The sequence below is a fragment of the Dipteris shenzhenensis genome, chromosome 10, assembly GCF_047967505.1.
Source record: "Dipteris shenzhenensis isolate YYH24624 ecotype China chromosome 10, Dip_SZ_1.0, whole genome shotgun sequence".
NCBI lineage: Eukaryota > Viridiplantae > Streptophyta > Polypodiopsida > Gleicheniales > Dipteridaceae > Dipteris > Dipteris shenzhenensis.
In genome coordinates, this window is record NC_141605.1 from 21208086 (window position 1) to 21224904 (window position 16819).

Sequence of the window (16819 nt, forward strand, 5' to 3'; positions counted from 1 at the left end):
TGGGATGCTGGGTTGGGTTGGGCATCTCTCCGGCATAGTAGTTCGCTCCCTTGTTGGAGAGTATCAGGAGGAAACTCATCTTTTGGAGTTCATCTAGACTTGACCTTGCATCCAAAGTTGTGGTTGTAAACCAGGTATTATTGGCCACTGCTTGGTTTGTTTGCTCATGTTGGTGCAGATCTCTAGAGATTGTGTCGCTCAGCTCATGAGACCTATCAAGAACTTCCTATGGAGTGGTTTGGATGGCACCTCAGATGTTGTATCCACGGTGGCTTGGGAGACCCTCATTCTCCCCACAGGAGAAGGGGGTCTCAATATTATTGACCCGAGCTTGTAGTGTATGGCCTTGCTCTGCAAGTTTGTAGTACGTGGATTGATGCCTGGATTGGAGCCCTGGATGGATGTTTTCTCACGCAGCATTCAATCTTGCACCCCTCCTCATGGGGGAGATTGGTTGGATAGCAACAGATGGATCTTTACTTCAGCCCATCTCAAATCCCCACCTTCCCCTCTCATGGTTGCTATTATGAAAGCTTGGGACTGCTTCAAAAACACTCTTCGCAAAGTTCCACCCAGTTCTCATGAAGAGATTCAAAAGCAGCCAGTCATGTGGAATGACTCGATTTTGGATCATCATGGCAAGCCACTAGGAGTGTCACATTATATGTAGTGGTCTAGATGGGAGAGGGGACCTGCCTCCACTATAGGCTCTTGGCAGGTCTTTATGAGACTTCCAGAGGATCAGAGACTTTTAGCAGTTGGCCACCTTAGAGGGAGTGCTTTCAGGATACAACAGATACAGGTAGCCATTCCACCAAAGTGGATTGACACAAATGACATGCCGCTTACAGAGTCCACTTGGTGAGGAGCATTCTTAGGGACGGGCATTCCGTTATAGGCCATTGCATTGCAGGATGCACATGAGGATACCCTTGTCTTTGATGTTTAGTCAGGAGGCAGACTTATCAGATCTTCTAATGTTTTTCTTTTGGAGGTTGCATTTCAGCCTGTTAGGATTGCAGGATTCATGGAGTGGGGCCTTGAACCTGATCCTATTCTCCTTGCATTGGGGTCTTGGAGACTCTGGCTGTATGGTGGTTCCCCTATTAGGTTCTTGCAGTGGGACCCAGGGGAGTGGGAATGGATTGATGAGGGGCACCAAGAGAAGAGATTTCCCTTATTTCACGATATAGTTAGAAATGCATGGAGATTTTGCTCAGTAGTAGAGGTTGGAGGCCCCTAGAGTGCCACACTGGGATAGTTTTAGATTTTTGCAGTTGTGCAAAGAACTATTGGCATAGCCTATGGAAATCCCTCAAAAATAGAAAGGTCACTCTTTTTTTTGGCTTTCTATTCATGGAGTAGCCTCTGCCTTGGTTTTTTACTAGCTCACCTTGAGCTGTTTTTTCCTAATGCAGCATTGCATGATGTACTCCCACATTTGAGCTTGCTCTAGCGGTTTTCATTCATAATTAATGAAGTAATTTTCTTGAAAAAAAAAAAGAAATTGCTTTCTATTGCATTTTAAAGGATTCTATTTGTGTGCATTGTGATATCATACAAATGATAACCCACTTCAAAAACAATTCAATTAGAGGACAAAATTTGCATGGCTTTGATCTCATGCAAATCGATCATGTCCTTGGCCTACTAGCAGGGGAACTAGGGCAGGTCTGATAAGGTGGTGGGAGGGGGGGCAAGGCTGAAGAAGCTACTATGGAGGGGAAGGCCAGGGTAGAGGGAGGGGGGAGGGGGGCAAGTCGTGAGGATGTTAATAGCAAGAGTGGCGAGGGGGGGAGGAGGGGGTAGGGGGAGCTCAGAAGGAGGGGAGGGCGTGGAGAGGAGAGGGGTCCGAAGGGGGAGGGGGGAGGGAGGAATAGGGTAGTCATAGGCCCGCCCTGCTTATTAGCCATGCCTGGGCTCTGAATCCCCTTCTCCTGGACCACTACCAGGCTAACCCTCCATAGCTTCAACCATCGCAACGTCAGGAGCTCTTAAGGCACACTCTTAATGCAAGAGTGACCATGGTCATTGTACCTCCACTAATGGAGGATCACCTAGCTGAACAATGGCCCTTGATGCTGGGGGGGAAGGGTCTCCAACCAAGAGCTCGTGCGGTGGCTACTCCTCCGCGGGTATCTCTCGACCTACTCTCTCTCTCTCTCTCTCTCTCTCTCTCTCTCTCTCCCTCCCTCCCTCCCTCCCTCCCTCCCTCCCTCCCTCCCCCCTGCTCTCTCTCTCTCTCTCTCTCTCTCTCTCTCTCTCTCTCTCTCTCCCCCCCCTCCCTCCCTCCCTCCCTCCCTCCCTCCCTCCCCCCTGCTCTCTCTCTCTCTCTCTCTCTCTCTCTCTCTCTCTCTCTCTCTCTCTCTCTCTCTCTCTCTCTCTCTCTCTCTCTCCCTCCCTCTCTCTCTCTCCCCCTGCGTCTAGCCCATATACCCACTCAAAATAATACAATTAGAGGGGCTAATAAAGAACATGTCATTATCATATTTGATAATGAGAATGACTTTAATCATCAATGCAATTCAATAATTGTGCATAAAAATTTGTACCCCTAGATTGCAAGGATAAAATCTGTAGATATGCCCATAAGAGGATTGTACAATAACACATTTTTTATGAAGGTACTTTCCATTGGGATTGGGGAGAATTCCAGTGAGAACATTGGGGAGAATTCCAATGGGATTGGGGAGAATTCTAGTGAGAAAATTGGTGTTTTAGAATACTATACTTTACTATTCATTTTTCCCTGTACTACACTCATGGTAAGGCATTTGTGATGCCTTTTCAATACATAAATCTTAAAGTGTAAAGTATTGCTACGTGTCCCAATTCATAGGAACTAACCGCTTGGTAGTGATGATCTCATCTTGTTCATGGATAAACATATATGGTTATACTTCATAGAGTTGAAATCTCATTGCATAACAATATTTTGCTACATTTACTCATTTGATAATTGAAAAAAATGAAGTTTCAAAATGTGTTTTTTGGGGGGTTATGCTATTTGATGGACTAAGGCAATGCTATGTACATGGGATCATTATGCTTAATAAACAAATATACTCATCCTATAAAGCAACAATAGATGGCCACAAATTATTATAGAACAAATATTGATGGATCCCTCTAAAAATTATAGTAATTATGTACCTATCTTGATGAAGGCCCATGATCATAGCAAATAATGTACATGGAATATGGGTAATTAATAGCAATGATTTCTAACATGTGGAGCTTGTTGCATAGTTTTCAAGATAACAATTCCACATATCCTCAAAGGGACTAGAATGGTGTCCTTGAAGTAAATGCTCCTTAGTTGTGTGTGAGCATATAGAATTTAAAGCACTAATCAAAAGAATCTTCATGGCAAGATTACAACCACAAATTTCACCATTCATTGTCTAGAAGTTCCATTGCTCTTGGCTACACATTAAAAGAACTCAGGCTCCCTTGCATATTTGTATTTTGCACATTTATTTCTAAATTTTCTGAAGTATGTTTGGTTTGGATATAATCCTTGAAATACATGATCAAAATTACTTCAAGGAGTGACTCCAACTGCATACTCCATCATTAAGAACATGACCTAGGTTTTGGTATGCATGCACATAAAAGAGCATAAATGGGTGTTCTTGCATGTGTATGTGTGTGTGCTCACACTCTCTCACACACACACACACACACACACGCATGCACACATGCATGCATGTGTGAATGCACTCAATGTGTATGCATGCGCATGCACGTGCACATGCACACACACACATATACACTTACACAAGAACTTTTTAAATTAATTTCTTCTTTAATTAATTTACTCCGTCTGTAAATGCAACTTTAGTCTATTGGTACATTTCCTTTCAAATGAGGTAATGCATTATTTTTTAGTGCTTTTCTTTGTGAAATCATTATACTTTTATACACTAGAATCTATAGGGATGTTCTTGTTCCTAGGTAGAGCAATAACAAGCCAAGAGAAACATGCATTACCTATCTACCCAAATTAAGCTAGACTGTTCTAACATATGGTTTATTTGGATGATGGTAGGTAAATGGACCCGGACCTTGGAGCTTGTACTACTTGATGGATTCAACACTTATTTACTCATTTTTTGAAACCCTACTAGGGTTTGGTTGTAATAATAAAATTGAAATTAAAGTTAATTTGAGTTCCTCGAGTATTTATTCTCCATCACAATTATTTCTAGTTAATGTTGTTAAGATATTCTATGATTGAATCGATTATATGGTCCTTTTTATTGATGGGGTTATTAAATCTAAACACACACATTGATCTCCCAACTAGCCCAATATACAATGTGCAAATCATACCCACTTCAAAACAATTCAATTAGAGGACAACATTTGCATGGCTTTGATCTAATGCAAATCATACCCACTCAAAATAATACAATTAGCGGGGCCAATAAAGAACATGACATTATCATATTTGATAATAATCATATTTGATAATGAGAATGACTTTAATTATCAATGAAATTCAATAATTGTGCATAAAACTTTGTATATCCAGATTGCAAGGATAAAATTTTTAGATATTTCCATAAGGTGGTGGTACAATAACACATTTTTTATGAAGGTAATTTCCATTGGGATTGGGGAGAATCCTAGTGAGAACATTGGGGTTTTAGAATGCTATACTTTACTTTACTTTTTTCCCTATATTGCACTAGTGGTAAGGCATTTGTGATGCCTTTTTACTACACAAATTTTAAAGTGTGAAATATTGTTGTGTGTCCCAATTTGTAGGAACTAATTTGTAGGAATCACTTTGTAGTGATGATCTCATCTTGTTCATGATATTTTATATAAAATAAAGACATTCAATGCTCAATTTTACTAAGTTGACACCTACAGATTAAAACCACAAGTAAAAGAATGACATTATTCCTCTATATTTCTCTATATAAGTCTAGCATCACTTTTGTGATTATAAACTTTAACAATAAGTTCTATTTGTAAATATATTGGAAAAAATATCAAAGTGAATACTATTTCATTCCTATCCTACATCACATTTAGCTTTATTTAGATCTTTAAGTGGATACATGGGTCACATTTTGTGAAACTTGTATGTAAATTTATATCTTAGGATTTTCCCTCTTGTTGTTATGCTTAAACTTTAGAGCACAAACATATTTGGTTATACTTCATAGAGTTGAAATGTCATTGCATAACAATATTTTGCTACATTTCCTCATTTGATAATTGAAAAAAGTGAAGTTTGAAAATGTGTTTTTTTGGGGGCTATGCTATTTGATGGACTAAGGCAATGTTATGTACATTTTTTTTGCACTATATGGGATCATTATGCTTAATAAACAAATATAGTCATCCTATAAAGCAACAATAGATGGCCACCAATTATTATAGAACAAATATTGATGGATCCCTCTAGAAATCATAGTATCTTATGTACCTACCTTGATGAAGGCTATGTTAGGTGAAAGCAGATTGTTTATTTGAAGCATAAATGGATATTGACATAAACATACGTATTTAGGATATTATCTTTCTGCAGAGTGTGAGCTAATCAAATCAATGTTTGTCTTTACATGGCTCCTATATCTAAAATGTGGAGTTTATTCCTATGGAAGTGTGTGAAATAAAATACTATGATATGGACAATTTTTGCTCAAAATATGGGATTGTTGATTGCCATAAGATTAGAATGTGATTGATAGTTTTACAAATCGTTGGTGTATCAATTTCATTTGCATAGAAAAGTAATATATTTTACATATCAGGCACTAATATTTCCCTATGATTGTAGCAAATAATGTACATGGAATATGGGTAATTAATAGCAATGATTTCTAGCATGTGGAGCTTGTTGCATAGTTTTCAAGATAATGATTCCACATATGCTCAAAGGGACTAGAATGGTGTCCTTGAAGCAAATGCTCCTTAGTTGTGTGTGAGCATATATTTAAAGAACTAATCAAAAGAATTGATTGTATGGTCCTTTTTATTGATGGGGTTATTAGATCTAAACACACACACTGATCTCCCAACTAGCCCAATATACGATATGCAAATCATACCCACTTCAAAACAATTCAATTAGAGGACAACATTTGCATGGCTTTGATCTCATGCAAATCATACGCACTCAAAATAATACAATTAGAGGGGCTAATACAGAACATGACATTATCATATTTGATAATAAGAATGACTTTAATCATCAATGAAATTCAATAATTGTGCATAAAAATTTGTATATCCATATTGCAAGGATAAATTTTGTAGATATTTCCATAAGGGGGTTGTACAATAACACAATTTTTATGAAGGTACTTTCCATTGGGATTGGGGAGAATTCTAGTGAGAACATTGGGGTTTTAGAATACTATACTTTAATTTACCTTTTTCCCCGTATTGCGCTCGTGATAAGGCATTTGTGATGCCTTCTTACTAAACATTTCTTAAAGTGTGAAGTATTGCTATGTGTCCCAATTCGTAGAAACTAATTTATAGGAATCACTTTGTAGTGATGATCTCATCTTGTTCATGATATTTTATATAAAATAAAGACATTCGATGCTCTATTTTACTAAGTTGATGCCTACAGATTAAAACCACGAGTAAAACAATGACATTATTCCTAGGTATTTCTCTATATAAGTCAAGCGTCACTTTTGTGACTATAAACTTCAACAATAAGTTCTATTTGTAAATATATTGGCAAAAATATCAGAGTGAATACAATTTTATTCCTTTGATGCATCAATTTAGCTTTATTGAGCTTTAAGTGGATACATGGGTCACAATTTGTGAAACTTGTATATAAATTTATGTCTTAGGATTTTCCCTCTTGTTGTTATGCTTAAACTTTAGAGCATAAACATATTTGATTATACTTCATAGAGTTGAAATCTCATTGCATAACAATATTTTGCTACATTTCCTCATTTGATAATTGAAAAAGTTGAAGTTTGAAAATGTGTTTTTTTGGGGGCTATGCTATTTGATGGACTAAGGCAATGCTATGTACATTTTTTTTGCACTATATGGGATCATTATGCTTAATAAACAAATATAGTCACCCTATAAAGCAACAATAGATGGCCACCAATTATTATAGAACAAATATTGATGGATCCCTCTAAAAATCATAGTATCTTATGTACCTACCTTGATGAAGGCTATTTTAGGTGAAAGCATATTGTTTATTTAAAGCATAAATGGATATTGACATAAACATACGTATTTGGGATATTGTCTTGCTCCAGAGTGCGAGCTAATCAAATCAATGTTTGTTTTTACATGGCTCCTATATCTAAAATGTGGAGTTTATTCCTATGGGAGTGTGTGAAATAAAATACTATGATATGGACAATTTTTGTTCAAAATATGGGATTGTTGATTGCCATAAGATTAGAATGTGATTGATAGTTTTACAGATCGGTGGTATATCGATTTCATTTGCATAGAAAAGTAAGATTTTTACATATCAGGCACTAATATTTCCCTATGATTGTAGCAAATAATGTACATGGAATATGGGTAATTAATCGTAATGATTTCTTGCATGTGGAGCTTGTTGCATAGTTTTCAAGATAACGATTCCACATATGCTCAAAGGGACTAGAATGGTGTCCTTGAAGCAAATGCTCCTTAGTTGTGTGTGAGCATATAGAATTTAAAGAACTAATCAAAAGAATTGATTGTATGGTCCTTTTTATTGATGGGGTTATTAGATCTAAACACACACACTGATCTCCCAACTAGCCCAATATACGATATGCAAATCATACCCACTTCAAAACAATTCAATTAGAGGACAACATTTGCATGGCTTTGATCTCATGCAAATCATACGCACTCAAAATAATACAATTAGAGGGGCTAATAAAGAACATGACATTATCATATATGATAATAAGAATGACTTTAATCATCAATGAAATTCAATAATTGTGCATAAAAATTTGTATATCCATATTGCAAGGATGAAATTTGTAGATATTTCCATAAGGGGGTTGTACAATAACACAATTTTTGTGAAGATACTTTCCATTGGGATTGGGACCTTTTTCCCCGTATTGCGCTCATGATAAGGCATTTGTGATGCCTTCTTACTAAACAAATCTTAAAGTGTGAAGTATTGCTGCGTGTCTCAATTCGTAGGAACTACTTTATAGGAATCACTTTGTAGTGATGATCTCATCTTGTTCATGATATTTTATATAAAATAAAGACATTTGATGCTCTATTTTACTAAGTTGATGCCTACAGATTAAATCCACGAGTAAAACATTGACATTATTCCTAGGTATTTCTCTATATAAGTCAAGCATCACTTTTGTGACTATAAACTTCAACAATAAGTTCTATTTGTAAATATATTGGCAAAAATATCAAAGTGAATACAATTTCATTCCTTTGATGCATCACATTTAGCTTTATTTAGAGCTTTAAGTGGATACATGGGTCACAATTTGTGAAACTTGTATGTAAATTTATGTCTTAGGATTTTCCCTATTGTTGTTATGCTTAAACTTTAGAGCATAAACATATTTCATTATACTTCATAGAGTTGAAATCTCATTGCATAACAATATTTTGCTACATTTCCTCATTTGATAATTGAAAAAAGTGAAGTTTGAAAATGTGTTTTTTTGGGGGTTATGCTATTTGATGGACTAAGGCAATGCTATGTACATTTTTTTTGCACTATATGGGATCATTATCTTAATAAACAAATATAGTCATCCTATAAAGCAACAATAGATGGCCACCAATTATTATAGAACAAATATTGATGGATCCCTCTAAAAATCATAGTATCTATGTACCTACCTTGATGAAGGCTATGATAGGTGAAAAAATACTATTTATTTAAAGCATAAATGGATATTGGCATAAACATAAGTATTTGGGATATTGTCTTGCCCCAAAGTGTGAGCTAATCAAATCAATGTTTGTCTTTCCATGGCTCCTATATCTAAAATGTGAAGTTTATTCCTATGGGAGTGTGTGAAATAAAATACTCTGATATGGACAATTTTTGTTCAAAATATGGGATTGTTGATTGCCATAAGATTAGAATGTGATTGACAGTTTTACAGATAGGTGGTATATCAAGTTCATTTGCATAGAAAAGTAAGATTTCTTACCTATTAGACACTAATATTTCCCCCATCATCATAGCAAATAATGTACATGGAATATGGGTAATTAATAGCAATGATTTCTAACATGTGGAGCTGGTTGCATAGTTTCAAGATAACGATTCCACATATGCTCAAAGGGACTAGAATGGTGTCCTTGAAGCAAATGTTCCTTAGTTATGTGTGAGCATATAGAATTTAAAGCACTAATCAAAAGAATCTTTATGGTAAGATTCCACCCACACATTTCACCATTCATTGTCTAGAATTTCGATTGCTAATGGCTACACATTAAGACAACTTAGCTTGCCTTGCATGTTTGTCTTTTGCAAGTTTATTTGTTAAAGTATGCTTGGTTTGGATATAATCCTTAAAATACATGATTAGAATTATTTCAAAGAGTGACTCCAACTGCATATTCCATTTCATTAAGAACATGACCTAGGTTTTGGTATGCATGCACATACAAGAGCACAAATGGGTGTTTTTGCATGTGTATGTGTGTGTGTGCACGTGTGCACACACACACATGCACGCATGCGTGGATGCACTCAATGTGTACGCATGCGCATGTGCACGCTTGTGCACACACACACGTTCACGCGCATATACACACACACGCTTACACAAAAAATTTACTCCTTCTGTAAATGCAACTTTAGTCTATAGATACATTTCCTTTCAAACTGAGTTAATGCATTATCTATTAGTGCTTTCCTTTGTGAAATCATTATACTTTTATACACTAGAATCTATAGGGATGTTCTTGTTCCTAGGTAAAGTGATAACAAGCCATTCTCTACTTGTGACAGCAAGTCCCATCCAACCATCGCAGAGAAGGGAGAATATGGACGTGAATCCATATAGGAAAGTGGATTGGTGTAGGTCACATTGTTTCCACTTGTTGATGGAAATGGCACGTTCTCTCCAATCATACAAGCATATGCATGTTGTTGGTCGCGCTGCAACTCACCTTTTATCTTGTAATCAAGACAAGAAGGAACAACCTTGATAACATCCACCTCGAATACTTCAAAATAAATTCTAACGACTTGTACAACTGATTGATCTACATGTCGATGGTGTCCTGAGTGTGAAAGAGCAGCCTCATGGCGTTCAAGTCACAGCCTTCGATCAAGGATACGATTCGGTAAAAATGCATTACCTATCTACCCAAATTAAGCTATACTATTCTAACATATGGCTTAGTTGGATGGTGGTAGGTAAATGGACCCCGACCTTGAAGCTTGGACTACCTGACAGATTCAACAATTATTTTCTCATTTTTTGTAACCCTACCAGGGTTTGGTTGTAATAATACATTTAAAATTAAACTTAATTTGAGTTCTTCAAGTATTTATTCTCCAGCTGAATTATTTCTAGTTAATGTTGTTAAGCTATTCTATGACTGAATTGATTGTATGGTCCGTTTATTGATGGGGTTCTTAGATCTAACCACACACATTGATCTCCCAACTAGCGCTTGGTCGAGCTAGTACCATACAATCGGTTTTTAGTTTAGTAATGGCTACTCTTTCCTTGATGTCTAACTATTAGTTTCTTATGCAAAAACACTGGATCCAACCTCTTGCGAATTTGGAGCATTCTATTAGGTGGCGAGTAAGTTCCACATGGTGGGCTTACTCCCCACCATGTGGTCTTAACCTTTGGGTTGGGGGTGGGCCACACACACACACACATACACAAAAACTTTGCAAGTTTATTTCTAAATTTGTTAAAGTATGCTTGGTTTGGTATATAATCCATGAAATACATGATTAAAATTATTTCAAGGAGTGACTCCAACTATATATTCCATCATTAAGAATATGACCTGGGGTTGTGGTATGCATGCACATAAAAGAGCATAAATGGGTGTGCTTGCATGTGTATATGTGTACGCACACATGCGCATGCACATAATCACACACATACACACATGTACGCGCACACGCGTGTGCACACAATCACACACACACACACATGCAAGTGTGGGCACGCGCACACACATACACTCATGCATGCATGCATGGACTCAAGCGTGTACACACATGCACGTGCATGCACACACACACGCATGTCCACACATACACATGCATCCTTGTATGCACACATGAACACATGTGCACATACATGAGCATATGCATGCACACACATGCATGCCTATAAATACATACATGCATGCACGCATATACACATGCACACATACATGCACTTGTGCATGTGCACGACACACGAGCGCATGCTTTCATGCATACACACCCAAAGGGCGCATGCACATGTGCATATCATGTATCCATGCATTCATGCGTGCACACACACACACACACACACACAGAGCATTGTTTCTTATAGTAAGCTCTCACAATCAATGATACTCATTAAGAGTATAAGTTTAAATAAATCTTTTATAAATAGGTGTGACAAGGCACCTTTAACAAATTAGGGATATTGAGCGCAATGATATATTTTATAGAAACTCACAATAGACAAGTAAATGTGAGAAAGATATCTAAATTCTCTATGCTACATATGTCCGAATTTCATATGCTTTATAGATTTTAATGAGCTAAAAAGACATGTTAAGAGTAAAAGTGCTCATAATGAAAGTGATGTCATTTCCATCTTAAAGCTTCCTTTCAAAATATTATGAGATTGACTAAAAAATTCATACATCTACAAATGTGCATACCACAATTATTGCCCAAAATCTTAAAGCAATGGTTGGATTTGGACCTAATCATTATCAATAAGGCAAATAACACCGTGTGATGCATAAAGTAAGTCAACCTTATAGTACCAAAGTGATACAAAAATAGTGGATCTTTGTGCACAACCTATATGTAAAATCTAGAGGTTCTTGTGGATTAAATTGAAATTTACCTCAAGTGTAGTTGGTCATCGAAAGCCTATCTACTCATGTTGCAGAGAGTATTATGTATTTCTTATTGACATTTTCTATTTCTTACATAATAAATGGCACACGTAGACTTGCTATACACAACTTTACGTGTTTTTATGTTACATAGACCCCGTCACTATACTTCAAATCATAGATCCAATTATGCTAGACGATTTCACATAGAGCTCTTCATGCTACTTCAAGACAACATATCTCTCTCTCTCTCTCTCACACACACACACACACACACACACACACACACATAGAGGGGGAAGAGGAGAGAGAGAGAGAGAGAGAGAGAGAGAGAGAGAGAGAGAGAGAGAGAGAGAGAGAGAGAGAATTTCATCAGTTCTAAGTAAAGAGAATAGGAACAAAAGCATGGAAAGGTAAATCATGAATGGATCAAAGGTTTTTTAAAGAGTAAGAGACATAATCAATCCATTCTAATATGACCATGCACTAGGATCAATATGCGCCTTCACGTGAAGCAACAAATTCATGTCTTTAATATAAATAAATGCTGGAATAGTTATAGCCTTGCTAGGTGTCATTAATAACAATAGAAATACAGAGGTGAAGATGTAGGGCCCACAATGGAAAAGGGTCTAAGGCGAAATAACTATTGTATGTAGTGCAAGTGTTATTCTTCAAAAGTCACGCTTGATGAACTAAAAAAATTCAGCCCAAGTCCCAAATTTGATAAGTTGCATAGTAGGGCCATAAACAGACTTGATACTATGTAGTATATTATAATTTATGATGGCTGTCATTAATATATCCACATGGGCCATCATTAAAGTTCGATGGGTAACTTTAGCACTAGAAATACAATAAACAAAAGTTACTGTACAAAATGATACGTGTTAGTTGAGGAGCACCCAAAATGCAAATACATTCTTATGTTTAGCTCCTTTACTTTCATGGCACAAGGTTTGAAAATGCATTCAATGGGTGCACATTCACATTTGTCATTATGTAAGTGGTAGAAAGCCATCATTGGGTTTTAAAATGCCATCATTGGGTCGACATTTGTGAGTGTGTAAGTAGTAGAAAGCTATTTTACTTTTAGAACTATGAAATTTATTTTACATGTCATTATGTAGTTATGTAGGTGGGTACACATTCACACTTGTCAGGTTCACTCCTAGAACTATTCCATGGTTATACTAGAATAAAACAATGACATATAATATATGTGAAGAGATCCTTGTGTTGTTGATTATACAAGAATTTGTTTTTTTCTTTTTGTGAACAGGGAAAAAAAGTTTTATTTAGAGAAAGAAAAATAATATAGCTCAAGAGATCTATAGCCGTCTATTCGGCGTGGCGTAATACCACTGTTGCAATTCTTTGTGAAAAAAAAAAACCACTGTTGCAACAGAGTATGCAGAGTCTCGATTGGCAAATCAGTCACGCACATCGAGAATTCCATCCTCACAAAAGTAGGAGCCAGTGCAAGCGGCGCAGCATGACAAGATACAATTAGATTGCGCATAGCCCACATATGGTGAAGAATTTGGTTTTAAAAGGTGGATTTGTTGAGAAAGGATGTTGAATAATGTGTGTTGTTCTTTGCTTCTTTGAGAGTCTGGTGTAATTGATATTTTTTGGAGTTTTGATGTGTTATGTGCTTGATTTCCTCATTCTGTTCATTTCTTGATCATTTGCAAAGTTAATTTATATGTGATTTCCTGATTCTGTTCATTTCTGATCACTTGCAAGCTAATTTGGGAGTTTTGATGTGTTGTGTGCTTGATTTCCTCATTCTGTTTTTGCTCATTTCTGATAATTTGCAAGAGTTTTGATGTTTTGTATGCTTGATTTCCTCATTGTATTCATTCTGATCATTTGCAATCTGCTTTGGAGTGTTGATTTTTTGTTGGAGTGTTGATGTTTTGTGCGCTTGATTTCCTCATTCTGTTCATTTCTGATCATTTGCAAGCTAAGTTAATGTCCGCTGTTGTCTGAGAATCACACTAGGTTGCTGTCTGCTTCTGCATCCTTTTGGTTTGGAGACGTCATTTTTGGCTGTTGTGGTAAGATTCTGTTTGTCTCACACCATTGTTTTTGCATCCTTGTGGTGTTCGGGTTCAAAATCTTTTGAGGTATGAATCTGGTTTTCTGTTGGGGCAAAGTTTAAAACCTGTTGAGGTACGAATCACGATGTCTGCTGCTGTGAATGCTGGATGGAGGGGGCGGAACTGAAAGAGGGACTTGTGGAGGATGATGATGTTTGCTGAAGAGCGGTCGGTGGTGGTGGAAGGGAAAACGTGGGAGGTGAAAGATTTGTGCAGGTGGAGGTGATAGATTTGTGCTGGTGGAGGTGGAAGTTGGTAAGCGAGCGACGTGTTGGAGAAGATGTGCTTGTCGTAAGAAGGAAAATTTGTGTTGTTTTCACAAAGAATCAGCAGCAGATGTTGCGGTTGCAGTTGGTGGAAGTTGGTGTTGATGTGTAGATCTACTGTTGGATCCGTGACTGAATCTAACCTCATCGGAGTCCCCGTTTGTTGGATCACCATCCCTGTCAGCGACAGAAATTGCGTTCTCAGTTGGTCTTCCGATTGCTTTCATCCTTGCCGACTGCTGGATTTCATATCGATTTTGAGTTTCGGATTGAGTTTTGTAGAGCAATCCTTTGCTTGATTTTGGGAGGCTATGGCGTGATTACAGAAGCCTTCCACTGCCAAGGAACGTCATCCCGCATTTCCACAGCTCGTTTCTCGCATTTCAACCATGCAGGACGTTAACTATTGGACCAAATGCTTGCCTTTGCCCTCTGAGCCTGTTTCCCTGCTCGGCCACACCTCCCCCGATGGCTCAGATGTTTCCCGGCAACGCATTCTGCACATGGACATCGAGGAGCCTCCCGTTTTGCACCGCAGCCTCCGCAACAAACGATGTGGCGTCCTCAAAGCCTGCTTCGGAAGCACCTTCATCGTCCTGGCGGCAATCCTCGTCGGTTTCTCGGTCTCTCTCATAAGCTTCAAGCTCACAGGCTGGTCTGAAGGACAGGAACGAGCCGAGCGACGGATAGGATATCATCGTTACTTCATCAAGAAGGGCTCCAATTCAACCATTGCGAAGCATTTGAAGGAGCTCACCAGATTACCTCACGTCGCCGGGAGTCCAGAAGATCTGGCAACGGCTGATTATGTGCAAGCAGCATTTGAAAAGTATGGGCTTTCGACCCGTTACAAAGACTACGAAGTGCTTCTCTCTTTCCCCGAAAAGAGAAAACTCTCCCTGCTGTATCAAAACGGGTCGGAAGCGAGTCTGTCTTTGACGGAAGGCCAGGCAGAAGGAGATCTGGACAGCACTATGGCGAAGGTGATTCCTCCGTTCAACGCATACGCTCCTACAGGAGATGTGGTGAGGGAAGTGGTGTATGTGAATTATGGACGCAGGGAAGACTACAAGGAACTCGAGGAATTGGGAGTAAATGTGAGTGGAGCAATAGTGATAGCCAGGTATGGAGAGATCTTCAGAGGAGACATTGTTTCCAATGCTGCAATTGCTGGTGCAAGTGCTGTAATTCTGTATTCGGATCCTAAGGATTTTGCTGGAGGTGGCAACTCAGGAGTCTATCCAACCTCCAAATGGCTCCCCCCTACTGGTGTCCAGAGGGGAACAGTTTTCCAGGGAATTGGAGACCCTCTTACTCCAGGTTGGCCTAGCACCCCTCACGGAGAACGACTCTCGGACCTCGAATTGGCTGCCTCTCTGCCTCAAATCCCATCTCTCCCCATTTCTGCAGTTGATGCCCTGTGCATTCTCAGCTCCTTACGCGGTCCTGTGGCTCCTTCTGCATGGCATGGCTCTCTTCAAATGTCTCAATATCGATTGGGCAGGGGACCTGCCAAGCTTAGTTTAAACTATGAGGTACTCATTCCTCCCTCCAGTGCCTGATTCTTTGTCGAGCATTTGAGTCACCGTAATTGATGATCGACTCAAAGGAATGGTACTTGTTGCACGGAAGGCATGCCATGCTCCTATGCACACCTGAAATATGCAAGCTGACTGAGGCTTTTCCATTGTAGAATAAGCTGCAAGAACACTGGACTTTGTATCGTGCCCATTTTTCACAAATTATCTGATAATCCAACCTGCTCGGCCCTTTAAAACTTATGATCCATGATATCTCAGGATTTCTTGTATATGGTGTTCTTTTCTTATTACACCACTTAACCTGGATGGTTTTTGCAGGCAGTCCAAAAAATTGTAACTGTGCGGAATGTCTTCGCTGTTATAGAAGGTTCCAAGGAACCTGATAGGTATATATTGACTTAAATGGATAGTTGTGATATTGCGTGTGCATTGATCATCTTTTGAGTGGATGGGAACAAATTGTTAATAGGTTGGCCTCCTCAGGTATGTCTTACTAGGAAATCATCGCGATGCATGGACATTTGGAGCAGTAGATCCCAACAGCGGAACAGCTGCTCTTTTGGAGGTAATCCTGTATCCAAGATATCTCGAAGTCTACATTTGAACAAACGTTTAAGCAATGATGCTAAGGTTTTCTTCCTTCTTAATGTGTAAGGAATTGATCATGACTAACTGCTATACAGATAGCTCGCAGATTTGGCAAACTCAGAAGACGTGGGTGGCAACCTAGAAGAACTATAATTCTTTGCAGTTGGGATGCGGAGGAATATGGGATGGTATGTGCCTTCTGGACTCTTAACGAGTTCTAAAGCCCCCCCTCTTCCAAATGTATGAGGTATCTCCAGTTATCAGAATGTGAACATTCTGGATGGCTCTGGTCAAACCAACATAA

The 16819-nt window shown here is 38.3% G+C and overlaps 1 protein-coding gene across 1 annotated transcript in view; it reads left to right on the top strand.

Moving 5' to 3' along the window:
• Positions 1-13811: 13811 nt before the first annotated feature.
• Positions 13812-16819, top strand: part of LOC147897547 (putative glutamate carboxypeptidase LAMP1) — a 40378-nt gene continuing 37370 nt past the window's right edge. The window contains exons 1-4 of the mRNA XM_087380210.1: positions 13812-15921; positions 16246-16313; positions 16411-16492; positions 16611-16703. Of these exons, the coding sequence (XP_087236336.1) occupies positions 14776-15921; positions 16246-16313; positions 16411-16492; positions 16611-16703 (1389 nt within the window). The 5' untranslated portion in view covers positions 13812-14775. The remainder of the gene's footprint in view (positions 15922-16245; positions 16314-16410; positions 16493-16610; positions 16704-16819) is intronic.